At 47.7% G+C, this 16,551-nt stretch overlaps 1 protein-coding gene across 1 annotated transcript in view; it reads left to right on the plus strand.

The window, feature by feature from the left end:
* The first annotated feature begins 9,759 nt into the window (after positions 1-9,759).
* DTX1 (deltex E3 ubiquitin ligase 1) overlaps positions 9,760-16,551 on the plus strand; it is a 55,571-nt gene continuing 48,779 nt past the window's right edge. The window contains exon 1 of the mRNA XM_060249667.1: positions 9,760-10,742. Coding sequence (XP_060105650.1) covers positions 10,484-10,742 — 259 coding nt within the window. The 5' untranslated portion in view covers positions 9,760-10,483. The remainder of the gene's footprint in view (positions 10,743-16,551) is intronic.

The raw sequence follows: 16,551 nt of genomic DNA on the forward strand, positions 1-16,551 counted from the left end.
GGGCGGGGGCTTGGAAAGCCGTACAATATGTGTGAAAGAGCCTCTTTGGCCACTCCTGAACTGGACGTTATTTAGAAGACTGGCAGTAGCTGTGTCGCTGTGCGTTTTTGTCAACTCTCTAATCGTTTGCAATATGCCACACTAGAGCAGCTACCAACGGGGAAGAAAAGATTTGCGCAATGTCTACACATATAATCGGTTGGTTCAAAGGAACCTAGTTTAGAAACTGAAAAGGTTTGTTGACACCTTTCCTCCAATCGTTATCTTGGACCGGGCATTCCATTTGCGTTCATCATCGGTGGCCAGCAGAGGGCACTATAAAGCCGCAAGTGTCCGTTTGGCCTTCGAAGGGAACTGGGTGTCGCTTTCTTCAAAAAGTATACTGCGGAAACCCCTATTTCTTTGTACGGAACCATCTTCATTCATTGCATTCGAATAGCTACAAAAAGGTCTCCAAGTCTCTTCATGTCAAGATGAATTTCCTTTCTTACATATTCACATTACATAGAAACATCTTTCATTCGCCATATTTTAGTAAGCTACTTTGCAAATTTACCTTTCCACGTATTTGTGTGTGTTGTTTTGCTTTAAGTTTTGTATTGTTTGGTTTTAAGTTTTGCTAGAAAAAGGCCCAGCCAATTCTAAGTCCTTTTATTATCAGTTGTCAAAGTGGGAGATCTCCAGGCCACACTTGGAGGCTGGCAACCCAAGTAGGTTTCTACCTGCTGTTTTTAGAAAGTAGGTGGGGCTTTTCCCATCAAGGTTTCTGATTGGCCATTGGAGAGTTGATCAGCTGTGCAGATTCTTTAAAAAGTGGCTTTGAAGGCAGCTGCCCCCACCGCAGGGCCGGATCTGGGGGGGAGCAGGGGGGGGGGTGCTTGCCTCGGGTGCCGACAGAGGGGGGGCACCAAATTGGGTATGGAGTCCATTGTATTCTATGGGACCATAAGATAGAATGGCCCATAAGGGGGCGCCATTTTTTAATTTTGCCCCCCCCCCCCCCCGCTCAAAAACGTAGATCCGGTCCTACCCCACAGCACAGAAATCTTCACTGTATGACCAAAGGGAAGCTGTGGCAGCTTACATATACATATGAACATATGAAGCTGCCTTATACTGAATCAGACCTTTGGTCCATCAAAGTCAGTATTGTCTTCTCAGACTGGCAGCGGCTCTCCAGGGTCTCAAGCTGAGGTTTTTCACACCTATTTGCCTGGACCTTTTTTTTTGGAGATGCCAGGAATTGAACCTGGGACCTTCTGCTGCCCAAGCAGATGCTCTACCACTGAGCCACCGTCCCTCCCTTTTAGATGGAGTGCTCCACCTCTTGCAGTAGCCATTTTGTGGCTGCAGCCACCACACCACACTGTCAAAATTCCAAAGATGCTTGCAGGCTCAAGAAGGTTGGGAGACCCTTGCTTTAGGACACTGCATGTGAAACCTGGGCTCTGCTACGAAGCCTGGGCCTAGTCTAGTATCTCTGTGAACAGGGGCCTTCTGTTGAGTTCAATCGCTAGTTCAGTTTTGACTACTAGGACTGTCAGAATGAATTCCAGGTCTATCCCAGCCCAGTTAGCTGAGATCCTTCGTTCACTGTAGATGCCAAGGCTTGAACCTGAAGCTTGCCTGCAAAGTTTCTGCTCTAGGGCCCCACCCCTAAGCTGAGAGGTCCTCTAAGAGAGGAGAGAGGAACAGAGGAAGAATCTCAGACTGGAAAAGAGAATTAAGGAAGTGAAACTAAAGATTTTGAGCCATGCTTGGAAAAGAATTGGAAGTCAGAGGTGTCTGGGGCAGTGATACACCATGAGTAGAGAAAAATGTTGACAGCAGTAGGTGGCACGGCTGGAGGAGTGGTTGTCATGGCTTTGGCAAAATATGACAGCAGAGGGAGAAGGGGGCAAAGCCACGGAGGTAGTGGAAGGTGTGGAGCATCTGGGTAGGTCTTTGTACAGCCAGTGTCTTTCCAGCTCCAGAGCTGTTTCTGAGTGTAGGGAGCTTCCTACCCTTCAATTCCTCCCCACATTTTCCATTTGAACCAGGATCCTCCACTTGCATTGAGTCTGGGCGGCCTTGCTTCTTCGGCTATCAAGAGAAAACGGTATATTAATACACAAGTTGAGTCACGGTGGCAAACTGACCAAGGTAAACCAGGTGAAAAGTCAGCATAAGCTCATGCTGCTGGTCCTTAAATACCTCTTCCAACAAGCTGAATGCTCCCTGCAACTAGAAAATGAACAGAACAGGTGGGCCTGAGTTCCTGATGGGATAGTCTTCTACCTACAAGGAGTTTTTGCTCAGAGGAGCATTCAAGAATGGGGCCACCTACCTACAGTCTATTCTTCTGCCTCATTCTTTCTGTATGTGCCAACTAAGCCTTAGTTTGTGTGAGGGACTTGCGCTGCCTCTTGGGCATTACTGTCTCCTTGCAAGAAGTGAGTTAGTCCTTTGAACACATCTCAAATCCTCCTGCAATGCTGGTGAAAACCAACAGTGATGGTCAAACTATCTTTCCAATCTGTCACTTAATTTTTATCCCACCCTTCCTTAAAACTCAGAGAGCATACCTGAGTCTCCCTTACTGTGCTTTTTTCCTCACAACAATCCTGTGCGGTAGTTTAGGCTGAAAGACAACAAGAGTTTGGATTTATACTAGGTTGTCAGTCCCCAGCTGGGGGAAGGGAATCCCCCATTTTGGAGGCACTCCCACCCTTCAGGGTTATCAGAAAGTGGGGGTATGTCTGCGGGGAACTCAATTATACCCTATGGAGACCAGTTCCCATAGGGTATAATGGAGAATTGATTCGTGGGTAACTGGGCTCTAGGGTGGCTGTTTTTTGAGGTGGAGGCACCACATTTTCAGCATAGCATCCAGTACCTCTCCTCAAAACACCCTCTAAGTTTCAAAAAGATTGGACCAGGGGGCCCAATCCTATGAGCCCCAGAAGAAGGTGCCCTTGTCCTTCCTTATTTCCAAATGGGGGGAAGGCATTTAAAAGGTGTGCAGTGAGTCCCTTTAAATGTGATTGCCAGAACTCTCATTGGAGTTCAGTTGTACTTGTCACACCCTTGCTCCCAGCTCCACCCCCAAAGTCTCCTGGCTCCACCCCCAAAGTCCCATATATTTCTTGAGTCAGACCTGGTAACCCTAGGTCCAACTCAGGAAGTATCTGGCGACTTTGAGGATGGAGCCAGGAGCAAGGTTGTGACAAGCATGATTGAACTCTGCAGGTTATTCTGGCCATCACATTCTTTTAAATGCCTTCCTTCTATTTGAAATAATGGAGGATGGGGGCACTTTCTTTTGGGGCTCATAAAATTGGAGTCACTTGTCTAATCTTTATGAAACTTGGTGGGGGGGGGGTTAGGAGAGGCACCTGATGCTATGCAAAAAGTTTGGTGCCTCTACCTCAAAAAACAACAACTCCAGAGCCCCAGATACCCATGGATTGATTCTCCATTATACCCTATGGAGACCAGTTTCCACAGAATAATTAAGTGCTCAACAGACATTTCTTTCCCGACCTTTCTGATAGCCCTGAAGTGGGGGGAGGGCCGCCAAACCAGTGGATCCCCTTCCTCCAACTGTGGATTGGCAACCCTAATTTATACTCCGCCCTTCACTCAGAGTCTCAGAGCAGCTTATAATCTCCTTCCTTTCCTCTCCTGACAACAGACACCTTGTGAGGTAGGTGGGGCTGAGTGAGAGAACTTGTGACTGTCCCAAGGTCACCCAGCTGGCTTCACTCAAAGGAGTGAGGACTCAAACCCAGTTCTTCAGATTAGAGTCCTCCTCTCTTAACCACTATGCCAAACAACATTCCCAAAGATACCCAGTGAGTTTTGTGATAGTGGGGAATTGACCTTGGGTCTTACCAGGCTGAGCCTTGGCCAGCTGTCTAACCACTATACCACACTGTCTCTCCTCTGAGACTGATGTCCTAACTGAGGGACCCTGGGTCATCCTCAGAGGGACCTCAAGGTCACCTAGAGGCTAGAGCACAGCTGAAAACTCCACTGCGCTGGGAGATCGTGCACTGCTGTCAGATCGCTTAACATGAATAGAAACCCATAATAAAGCCGGAGTTGTTTCTCATTTCTATTTAGAGCTGAGGTTTGGGCCGCACCATCAGTCAAATGCACAGAGACATCTACGTATGCCTGACGCCATTTCTCAGAAGGGAAACTTGCCCGGGCCACGTCTGCATCGACAGTTTGCATAAATTGCCTGCACAAGTCCACCCCCCCCCCCCTTATTGTTTTAAGAAGACAGAGCTGGCAGCAGAATGTAACCACAGCTGTGCACTTGGCAGGCTGCATTCTTCCAAACGGGCGGGCGAGAGAGCTCTAGACAATAGAGTTGTGGAGGGTTAAATGCATTTTTCTCTGATCACAGTGTATTAAAAATGATGAGTGGCGATTGTGGACCAGGAAAATGACCCTTGGCTTGTGTAATCCTGGAAGCCAGGGTCCTTGACTCATTGGAGATAGGCTAAATTTAGGCGTGGTAATATACACATCCATGATTTTGGAGATCAAAACAATTAGCAAACATTTCCTTTCTGTTTCTTTTTATATTTCTTTGTCAGCCATTCTGTTTTTCTACTTTTCACCTTTGGTTTTGTAGGTTAGGGTTGCCAAGCCCAACTCAAAAACTATCTGGGGACTTTGGAGGTGGAACCAGGAGACTTTGGGGATGGATCCGGGAGCAAGAGTGTGACAAGCGCTTTTGAACTCAGAAGCGAGTTCTAGCAAGCACATTTAAAGGAACCACATGCCTTTGAAATGCCTTCTCTCCATTTGGAATAATAAAGAATAGGGCCACCTTCTTTGGGAGCTCATAGAATTGGACCTCCTGGTCCAATCTTTTTGAAACTTGGGGAGAGGCACCAGATGCTACACTGTAAATGTCATGCCTTTACCTGAACCCCGGATACCCACAGATCAATTCTCCATTATACTCTGTGGGAATCAGTCTCCATAGAGTATAATGGAGTGCCCAGTAGACATTCCCCCCCCTCACTTTCTGATGACCCTGAAGCGGGAAAAGGTCCTCCAAACTGGGTGATCCCCTGCCCCCCAACTGGTGATTGGCAACCCTATATAGGTACATTTGTGTTGACTCTGCATACATGTTTAAACACAATTTATTCATACAATGGTAAGTGTAACATTTCCAAAATGTAACAGTGCAATGTTAATAAATTTAGGAGGGTGTAACTCTATTTAGGGCCACCCTGTACATTGCTGATAACATACTGATGCACAGATCTTGTTGGGAAAATGTGATGGCTTAGGGTTGGCCTTATTTCTTTTAAAAACATGCTGTTTCAAGAGATAGCGACCCTGACTGCAATTCTACTTTGTTTTGTCGAGTCAAACCTAGTGAGAGAAAAAAGAAAATGTTGCAACAATAAAGGCTCACACGTAAATGGTGTCGGGGTGGGGGTGAGGCTTGAAAAAGCAGGGAATGAATTTTGAAATGAGTGATAGTGAAGATGTCAGGGTCCATACAGGCAAGGAAGCATGGTTGCCAACCACCAGGTGGGGCCTGGAGATCTCCCACTTTTGCAACTGATCTCCAGCTGGCAGAGATCAGCTCCCCTGGAGAAAATGGTTGCTCTGAAGGGTGGACTCCATGGTATTGTACCATGCTGAGGCCCCCTCCCTCTCTTGGATCCACTCCCAACGTCTCCAGGTATTTTCCAGAAGAAGAAGAAGATATTGGATTTATATCCCGCCCTCCACTCCGAAGAGTCTCAGAGAGGCTCACAATCTCCTTTCCCTTCCTCCCCCGCAACAGACACCCTGTGAGGTGGGTGGGGCTGGAGAGGGCTCTCCCAGCAGCTGCCCTTTCAAGGACAACCTCTGCCAGAGCTATGGCTGACCCAAGGCCATGCTAGCAGGTGCAAGTGGAGGAGTGGGGAATCCAGCACAGACCTGGCAACCCTTCTAAGAAGTAACTTATATGATGTGTTAGTGACCCAGTTATTTATACTGCTCTTTCCGCTCCTATACTTGCTTGAATTTCTGATCAAGTGTGGGAGTGTAGTAAAATTCTGTTTCCAACTTGGCAACTCAATACGGACAAACAGCTTACTCAGTGTTTGCATAGACATGGTAGTAACTTACTAGGTTAATCTGTATTCATCTTTTTTTTTTTTAAGGACGAGTGAGCTTCTCATTAAACTTTAAAGTCCCACTAATATAAACACAATTGCTAACTTAGCATCCAGCCAACAAGAGCTCCTGGCTGGCCCTCCATTCTATCACCTTAACTCAAAAGGTGTGAGATCCAGAGCTTTATCGGGCATTCGAGAGATAAGAAGAGCCAGTTCTTCTGGTAGTTTCCAGAAAGGTTACAATTAGCTTTTCACTCAGTCTTGCTCTGGTGAGTTTTTCCCATGCTGAGACTTTAAATATTACTACCTCTGTTTCTCACTTGCCTTGAAAGCCCCATGCTGGGGTCATTAGAATTTGGTTGCAACTTAACAGTACATGTGTGTGTGAGTACTGTGCGGTTTTATTGTTAGAATCACTGACCGTATTGATTCATTGGTCGTGATGTTTTAACATTTGCAAACCATCTTGATTTTAAGAAAGGCATTACATAACTAGCTCAACAAATACATGCAAAATGTGTGCATCAGTGGTGTCTAGTTGCTTCCGACTTACGGCAATCAATGACCTCCAAAAACGTCCTGTCATTGCAGACAGAGGGCTGCGGCTTCCTTATCTGTCTATCCATCTCATGTGGGTAGATCCAGGTGAGCAGCCGTGTTGGTGTGAAGCAGTAGAACAAAGCGGTCCAGTAGCACCTTTAAGTGCTCGCATCATGGTCTTTTCCAGTGACTCTTCTCTTCTTCTCATAATGTAAAATACCTTGCCTCAAAGCAGTCAGCACAACAGTGATTCTTGTGGCCCTTTAAAAACTAAAGCACTTGATTGCACTAGGTGGACAGCCGTGTCGGTCACTCTAAAGCAATAGAACAAAGTTGGAGTCCAGTAGCACAAGAAAGCTTACACTGAATAAAACTTCGTTGGTCCTAAGGTGCTACTGGACTCCAACTTTGTTACATTTGATTGCAGAAAGAGTCAACTTAATCAGAGCATGTACGATACCTACTCACAGTGGCAATGGAAAGGAGATGTTATGAAAGACCAGCCAGAAGACCCTGCAATCTAAAAGACAGGTGTGTTCTTTTAACTTGCAAAGGACTAGAGGGACAATTACTTTGTGAGATAGCCATTCCCAGCCCCTCTGGAGACCAGTTTTGCTAGTGTGAGTCTCTGCATCGCTAAGTGTGCAAAAACAGGGATATATAATCAGGCTTCATTTGGGGCAGGAGCTCACAGGAGTGGAACTCCAGAACCTCTAAATTTTATTGTGTTCTTTCTTTCTTAACTCCCATCCAGACCCCAATACTTAGCTCCATTGTTAGAACCTCCTGTGAGAATTTTGCTAAACTCTAAGATTTGACAAACTTTCTAATATTCCCCCCCCCCTTCCACAAAAACTGTGGGGGAAATAACCCAAACATAAAAAGCAGACAGATGGAAATCTTCATCATGCCACTGTGGCCCACGTAGGAGAAAGTAATTTAAAAAGTATGATAGGGGTAAGGTTTTATTATGACAATTACACTTCAAGAAGGATTTTAAGGTAGACGCTGAGCTGATCTAATTTAGTACACCTTTCAGTGATGCCAGGGGTGTGTGACATATGCAAATGAGTTATGCAAATGAGGTCAGCTAATGAGCCCCGGCACCTCTTTTTCTACAAAATGACACCTATATTTCCATGGTATTTGTGGATCTTTTCTTTCTTCTGTGTTCCAGTAGTAACCATTTATTAGTGCAGATCCTAGAGTGCCAACTTCATTCCTGGATATTTGTTCGATTTTAATCCTGCCCTTCCAGCAAGAAAGTTCAGGGGTGGAGACCGGGAAGGGTGGGGTTTGGGGAGGGGAGGGATCTTAGCTGGTCTAATGCCCTAGAGGCCACCCGCCAGAGCAGCCATTTGCTCCAAAAGAACCGTTCTGGGTCATCTGGGGATGATTTATAATTCCGGGAGATCTCCAGGCCCCACCTGGAGGCTGGCAGCCGCAGATCAGTTACACCTGTGTCTTGTTTTTCAACGAAGGGATTTGTGCCTTTGAAATGCCTACTTAGCACAGAGACACATTGGAATCAGCTCAGAGCTAGAAAGACGCAGGCACATGATTCGAAATTCCAGCCCTCCTCTTGGACTGCCGCTTGGGCAGCCGTGGCGCGGATGTTTCAATGCGTAGCAAAGAGGTCTCGGCGGGGTTCCTGCGCCCCGACCCTCGGCAACGCTGCTGGGCCAGTCACCCCTGATTCCTGCAGAGCATCGCGCTTTTCTTCTCTCCACCCCCGCCGGCATTAGCACGGTGGCGCGCCGGCCGGTTGTCTGGCAGGCCTCTGAGATAATTTACACTTTGCACATGCTCAGACGCTGCCTCGGCACCGGCTCCCCGTGGCCCGCGCCGCTGCACTTCAGACGTGGGCTGAATCCGGCGGCGGAAAGAAGAGCCCGAGCAAGAACCGGCGGCCGGCCGGCTGCCTCGCTGCGGTGGGAGGGGCGAGGGGTCCCCCCGCCTTCCCAGCTGCATTCGGCCTGCGCCATTCCCGGCTCCCGGGCAGGTAGGTGGCCAGGCGAAGAGGGGCCCAGCCAGCCCACCTGGGGACGGGGGGGGCCCTTCGGGAGCCGGATCGGGCAGCCCCTCCCTCCCTCCACCTGCGCGGGGGTGGCTGCGGGGATCTTCCCGCTTCTCCGCCCCCGATTGGCGACTCCTCCTGACAGCTCTCCGAAAGCGCTGCGCCTTTACGCTCTTCGACCGAGGGGGAGGAGGGCGGAAGAGCTCGGAAGCGCCCCCGCGTGCCCTGATGAGTGGCCGGGTTGCAGAAGGCGACCCCCAAGGTAGGCGGGTTAGGGGGGCGCTCCTGGGTAGGGCAGCAGAGAGCTCCCCCCATCCCTCCCTCCCTCCCTCCCTCCCTCACCTGCTCCGGCGCGATCCCGGCTCCCCCCCTCCCCCCGCCGCCCCGTTTCTTCGCAATCTTCTTTTGTGTCTGGCGCTTGCAGCAGGCGGGGCGGGGGGAGGAGGCGGCAGGCGGGCCCCTTCCCCTTTGGGGGTGCGCAGCCTTTCCTGTTCCACAAGCGAAGATGCCCCCAAGAGAGGTTGGGGGGGTCTTGGGGGGGGGGAGAGGGAAGGCAGTGGTTTCTCCTCTTCCTGCACAAAACCCCAGCGGTGAGCCTTTTTGGGGAGGGGGCTGCGAGACAGGCAGAGCGCGCCGGCTGGCAGTGAGGAGGTGCCGGGATGGGTGGGGAGGTGGCGATGACCCTGGTGGCTGGAAGCCCTCCTCATTTGCCCCTCTTCCTTGCTCCAGGCTTGCTTTCCTGCCCCTGCATCGCTGGAGGACCCGGCCGGACCAGGGCCAGGCTGCGCAAAACGGGGATGACAGAGCCTCAGCGGAGGAGAGAAAGGAGGAGAGCGCCAAAGCAAGCAGCCTCGCCAGTGTCTTGCCGCTCCCCACTGCTGGCTGGAAAAACAGTGCCCTCTTGACCTGCTTCTGGCGGCCTAGCCTTGGAGGGATATTCCCCCCCCCTTGTCGTCAGTCTCCCCTGAAGCCCAGGAATCTGCCACAAATTGCTTGCCCACCCTGCGATCCTCTCCATCCTTTTCAAAGCTGTGGGAGCCCCCCCACCCCACAAGAGCTCGGCCAGCTGCTCCCCCCTCTGCAGTGGGATTTCTGATGCCTGCAGTTGGACCTTCTTTCCATACCCAAAGGCAGGGCTGTGGGGATACAGAGGTTTCTGTGCAAAGGAAACGGTGCTGTTGGAAAGGCAGGCTAGTACTGATGGGGGCTGCGGGGAGATTTTTAAGGAGGCCTTTTCACCCAGTTTGACAACCTGGAGAGCTGAGGATTTCGCCTGGTCCCTTTCTGCTTCCACCTGCCATTAGGACAATAGCAGCACGTCAGCAACAGGGCCTTCTTCTCTTTTTCCCCAGGGAAAGCCCTGTCTGGGACACAGAATGTCTGCTTTTTGGCACTGTAGGTTTGGGGAGGTTAGCAGGTCTTTTTGCTCGAAACCTCAAAGTCCAAACAAGAATTGGGTGTGCCTCAAAAACCTGTTTCCGGTGTTTTCTTCTTAAAAGGCTGGTTGGTCCAGCAAATGCACAAATGCTTCCAGTCTCCGTTTTTCCATGCGCAAAGCCGTTGAGGCTACTTGCCTCCTGAACTGACTAAGAAACTGTCTCTCTCCTTTGCTTTCCTCAGTCCATAAAGCTAGAATTTCCTTGTGGGGCTTAGGATGCGGGGAAGAGGCTGCCTCCTCTCTGAAGCACCCTGAAAGGGGGTACGTTGTCTGAGCCCCACAGGTGCTTTTGGGGCAATGGGGAGGACACCTGCCTGGTGACCCAGCCTGCCTTGACTCTTCCATGCCCAGTCGCCAAGAGCTGGCACCATGGCACGGCATGGCACAGGGACACTGGTCTTGGGCAACGGACTGGGCTTCCCGCCCAACAATGTGGCCCGTGTGGTGGTGTGGGAGTGGCTGAACGAGCATGGGCGCTGGCGGCCCTACACAGCGGCCGTCTGCCACCACATCGAGAACGTTTTGAAAGAGGACGCCCGTGGGAGCGTTGTTCTGGGGCAGGTGGATGCCCAGTTGTCTCCGTACATCATTGATCTGCAGTCCATGCATCAGTTCCGACAGGACACAGGTAGGGAGAGGCAGAGTGTTTGCATGGCAAGAGTGAAGAGGCAACTGCATGCCTGTTGGCTGCTGATCTTGATTTATAAACTCCTTTGGGCTGCCCATACAGAGGGGTAGGGTACTTTGCTTGAATGTGTCCTCCACCAGTAATAAAATTGTAGCAGCACATAGAAAAGTAAGAAATTGTGAATTGTACTCCCTGACATGCCAAATTTCTGCATGCAGGGAGAGTCCTCCATGGGAATCAATCAGTGCATTCTGTTCCCTACTGGAACTATGAAGTAGTGCAGTCGCAGAGCGTATCTTCTCAGTGGGATCTGCTGAAAGTGTAACCCAGCTCAGACATTGACGTTTGAGCACTGGGGAGGCTGGAAGACCTCCCAGTATCTGAATTGGGAGGTTAACTCTGGAATTACAGTTAAATGATAAGGCCGTCTCCCCTGGAGAACACATGAAAGAGTATTTTTCATTTATTTTACAATAGTCATAGTTCATAACTTTGCATAAAATGATGGCCCATGACAACCACAGAAATAATAATAATATGCATAACAATAAAATTGTCAAATGTGAAACAATGAAGGCTGAAATGTAAAGCTGGGGGTAAGATTCTTATGAAAGGGCCTGCTGAAATTTTTAAAAGCCTTTAGTTGGTGTTGGAAGGCCATCGCGAAGGAACAAACGTAACTTCCTTCTCTGAGTAAGCACAGAGTGCTGATTCCCCCCTACTACAGCTCATCGCCCTGTGCTCAGAGGAGGAAGGGAGCAAAATGTTTGCACTCCAGGAAAGCCTTTGCTCCCTGACACCTTTGCTTTTGAGCAATCAGTCATCTCAGACACATTCAGGAATATCTGTGGGGGCAAAAGTAGTGGTTTTGACTTTGTGTCTGTGTTTTCCCATTCATAAAGGAATACCAGATTTCCTTTTTTATATAAAATAGCAGCGAAAAGCACCTTAAAGACTGACAGATTTATTGTGGCATCAGTTTTCATGGATTAGAGCCCATTTTATCAGATGCATCTGTTATTGTTTGCATTGCAACAGACTACCAGTGCAATCCTAAATAGAGTTTCACCCTTCACCACCCATTGACTTCAGTGGACTGAGAAAGCTGTAAGTCTAGTTAGGATTGTCCTAAAACATCTATCCAGATCTAACTCTCTCTTTTTATTAAGAGCAAGATTCTAGATCTTACAATTTCAGGAAAGAAAGAGTGATTTCAAAATTACATACACCTCTGGGTTACAGGGCAGCTGCATCTGCAGCTTTCTCTCAGTCCGATCTTCACCGCTTCCCTCCCAACTTGTAAAATATATAACTGTGTGCAGGAGTCAATGCAATCTGGCAAATCATCCGGGTTTTGCTCCACTGTTTTCAGTGCCAGCGTTCAAGGTCAGAGTGGCTCTAGGCATGTGCAGAGTGTATCCCGTTCACCACTGAGCCCACACATCCAGTTGGCAAACACATTAGGGGTTAGAGAGAGTGGGCTGGACTGGAGCCTACAGCACTGAAGTAGCCTTGAGCTCCAACACCTAGCTCTGTCATCAGCCCTTTTGGACTGTGCCAACTTATCAACGCTGGGCTCTGGGGTTGGTTTCCCCTCCAAGGTGCTGGGATCACAAGGAAGGGGTCCCTGCTGCAATCACTTTAAGTCTTTTGATGCTTGAATGTGTGTGCGGGGGGGCGGGGTGCACTTGAGATTGTTTTTCAGGATGCTGAGAGGGATGGGATGAAGGCAGGGCTTTCTTTGGTACCTGCCAGGACCCAGCAGTCCAAATGCGCTTTCGTTTTTGGCTCAAGCCCAGGGAGCTGCCTCCAGGCCATTGGTCTCTTAACATCTTTGTTGTCAACACTGATGGGCAGCAGGTCACCTGCTCTCCAGTCCTTTGAACTCAAGATTGATCCCAGGATCTTCTGCAGGCCAAGCAAGGGCTCTTTCCCACTGAGCAATGCTCCCCCACTTTGAAGCTTGCCAAATTCTTGCAAATTTCCAAGGATGGGGTAGGAAAATCCAGTTTCTAGAGTTCCCTTGTGATCCTGGCTGGTGGCATTGGATGGGTCACAGGCTGGATATGTTACACAGAGAGACAAAAGAGAGCTTTTGTCTTAGAATATGGAGGGTTTAAAAAGTCTTGTTACGGTGACTTAGAGACAGCTGCAAATCTTAATGCTCCCAGTTGAAATCTCACATATGTCCTGAAGGGCTGAGGAGGGGGTAGGGAAGCTGCTAATTTCTCTAAGTTTCACCTGTCCCATCCTCAGAGGTTCCTTGGCAAGCAAGCCCAGAAGAAAAGGATTTCTTTATTCTGAAATATCTCTAGTTTGCCTTTCCATAAATGATGTCCAAGGTGGCTCACACTGTGTTGAATCCCGCACATCTGTTTCAAGGACCCTTCCCCTCCCATGAGAGACTTTTGCATGATAAAGCAGAATAGATCCATAGAATCAAGTCCAATATTATTAAATATCTGCATTTATGCTACTGTAGAATTCTTCAAACTAAAATACTAATTGCATTGTTGAAGAACAAGGATTCTGTTTTGAAATATTCTGGATATCACTTCCAGCAATTAAGAAGTAAAGTCCATATTTGTTAGTCAAGTTCAGTAGCAGTTTAGAGACCAATGAGCTTTCTGAATATAAGCTTTCAAGAGTCCAAGCTCCCTTTGCCAGGAGCAAATAAGAATGGAGATACTGCCTCAGGTTCATTCACTTGTTTCTCTTCCGACGTTATATCTGCCATCATGTCAGCAGTGCGTTTCCACCTTTTACATCAGACAAATAGGTCAGTCCCTATGCGAAAGAATAAACTGGCATATATCTGTCATGAAAAAAAAGGCTCAAGAACCCGTGAGAGGACATTTTAATTTTCCAGGATATAGCATTGCTGACCAAACAGTAGCAGTCCTCAAAACAGAAAAGCTGCAAGGGGGGATTGCCCAATCCTAGGGCAACCACTACATATGGTTGACACTTGACAGCTCTGAGTCGGAAAGTATCTGGAAACCTGGGGGGCGAAGCCTGAGGTAGGTAGGGTTTGGGAGGGGAGAGACTTCAGTGGGATATAGTGCCATAAAGTCCACCCTCCAAAGCGGCCATTTTCTCCTGGTAAACTGATTTCTGTTGCCTGGAGATCAGCTGTAATTCCAGGAAATCTCCCGCCACCACCTGGAGGTTGGCAACACTACCACTGCTCCATGCTGGCACTTATGCAGGCTACCATCACTTGCAATCTTGATCAGATGAATCCTGGCTGTCAGTGGTAGCAGTCCATGCTCCCTCTAATCTGTGAAGTCTTGTGAAAAAAAATTCCTTCATGTGCTACTGTCATTAAAGGTGTGAGCTACTGCATGCATTAGTTTGCTCTAGGGCTATTTTTCCTGTGCTAGGACAAAAATGTGTGAGCTGGAGGCTAAAAAAATCTGTGAGTTAGTTCACAGTCACTCAGCTTATTGGGAACACTCGTAGCAGTAATCTTTTGACTTAAAAGTTTTCCCTGCCTTAAAAAAGACAATTTTGTTATATGCTGCCTTTTGTCCATCAAACTCAAGGTGATGTCCATAGGGTTTCTAGGACATCTTCTATCCGGGCCCTGACCACAACCCAGTCCGATCAGCTCCAACAAATTTACTGCATTGTGTGCCCTTTTAATCCTGTTCTGGAGATGAGGAAAGATAATGATGGTGGCATCAGGAGAATGTCTCACAGAGGCTCTTCCTCAAATGTGTCACTACCACAGAAAAGACCCCTTCCCCCTTTTAGGACGTCTAGAACCCCCCCCTGCTCTCCGAGTGTTGTTTTCATTCTGGTCGTGTTCATCCCCAAGGCTTTCTCAATTACCCAACCTCATAAGGCATCTCCCTCCTGAGACTGCTGAGTAGTTTTCCTCCCTGAAGTTGCCTGTAAAAACAATCTCCCTGCATAGAAGCCCAAGTACTGTTTTGAGTCTCTACAACCCATATTTTGGGTGGCGATTCTCATTCTACAATTTCATAACCAAGCATTGGTATGCTGTGTAATAAGAAGCTCCTTTGGAGGCGCACAAATTTATTGTAACAATTGCATCGATATTTGGAACTGAATGCGCTCCAAGAGGAAGAGCTGGTTTGTCTTTAAAAATTTTTTTTCCCTTCAGCAGTTTTAATGACCTGTTTTCACCTCAAAGTAGACCATTCCATTCAAAAACTGTCAGGATCTGAACTACTTGTACTTAATTCCCATCATCTCACAAGAGATTGTGGCTGCATAGGATATCAGAGTGTTACTGGTTGTGATCTGAGAGCAGCAAGCAGGCTTTGGGGGGGGGGGGGGAGACACAGGTTCAAATTCTTCTTCAGCCATAAAAACCTGAGCAAGTCCTAACCCTCTTTGCTTAGCTCACACTTGGCTCAAAAGAGAAAACTTGCAGAGAATTTAAGTGCTCTTCCATGGTGAAAAGGAAACCCTTCCTGCACATATCCAATATTACAGATACTTGAGCAAGGGTTTCACGGATGCATTGTTTAGCTAATAAATTGTTGAATTCAATGCACTAGCCATGTTTAAAGTGTGTGTCTTCCTCAGTTTCTCAAGTAGCACATTTTTTGTAAACCTAAATTATTTTTATTATAAGCATTCAAAAATCCATTTGTGGCAGGACCCTGTTTAGAGGTATCCTTCCTTCTTCTATGTAATTGTGCTTACCTTTCCAAGGAATTTAGGACAGCGTATATGATTTATGTTTCATGTGATCCTCACAATAGTGTTGTCAGCTGAGCAAGACTGAGACAGTGACCAGCCAAAGCTCATTCAGTCAGCCTCAGGCCGTTTTTGGGATCTGAATCCATACCTCTGTGCATCCTCCAAAAACAAAGGTTTTTTCCCCCTTCAAAACTATAGTTTAATTCATGTGCAACATTTTGCAGATTTAATCGAGCGAACTCACACCATTAATTTATTATTTATTCATTTGAAAAATTCATATCCTGCCTTTCTTCAGAGCATTATACCAATAAATCAATGACTCTATTAAAATCAAAACTAAAGGACACAGATGAAAACACCGAAACAGTGCAGGAAGGAGACGCCACTGTGGGAAAGGCCAGATGAAAAAATTATCTACACACCTGCTGGCGGAAGACAGGAGGGGACAGATGAATATCCCTGGGGAAGGAGTTAACTGACTAGAATATAGTTAAGTTGCAGTTGAAGTCATAGTTAACCATTAAACAGATGTCACAGGTTTGCCTAGGGAAAGAGCTCTATAACTGATACAATGTCTAGCACTTGGCAGGCAGACAGTGGGGCTGCTCCTGGGAAGGCCCCGTTCTGATTTCCCACAAACCCAATTTCAGAGAAAATAAGGGATTTAGAACAAGACATCTTTTGTAGACCTCAAAGATTTGAAAAGATCTATGCAGAAGGACACACTTCCCATAAATATGCTGGAGCAAACCATAAGTGATACAAATAGGGATGCCAGGCTCCAGGTGTGACCTGGAGATCTTCCAGAATTACAACTGGTCTCCAGATGACAGAGATCAGTTCCTCTGGAGAAAACGGCTGCTTTGGAGGTTCGACTGTATGGCATTGTACCCTATGGAGGTCCCTCCCCTTCCTAAACCCTCCCCTCCCTAGGCTGTATTCCTAAATCTCCAGGAATTTCCTGTCCTTCTGCATAGCTTTGGAGGCTGTCATAACCAATGACAATACTCCACATTTTCCTGAAGAAAGGAATAAATATGACATGCTTCACCAAAAGAGACCCTGTTGGGTATACTGCATCCATAAATCAAGAGACCCTGTTGGGTATACTGCATCCATAAATCAATTTTTT

The sequence above is a fragment of the Heteronotia binoei genome, chromosome 11 (assembly GCF_032191835.1).
Source record: "Heteronotia binoei isolate CCM8104 ecotype False Entrance Well chromosome 11, APGP_CSIRO_Hbin_v1, whole genome shotgun sequence".
In the NCBI taxonomy this organism is placed as follows: Eukaryota; Metazoa; Chordata; class Lepidosauria; order Squamata; family Gekkonidae; genus Heteronotia; species Heteronotia binoei.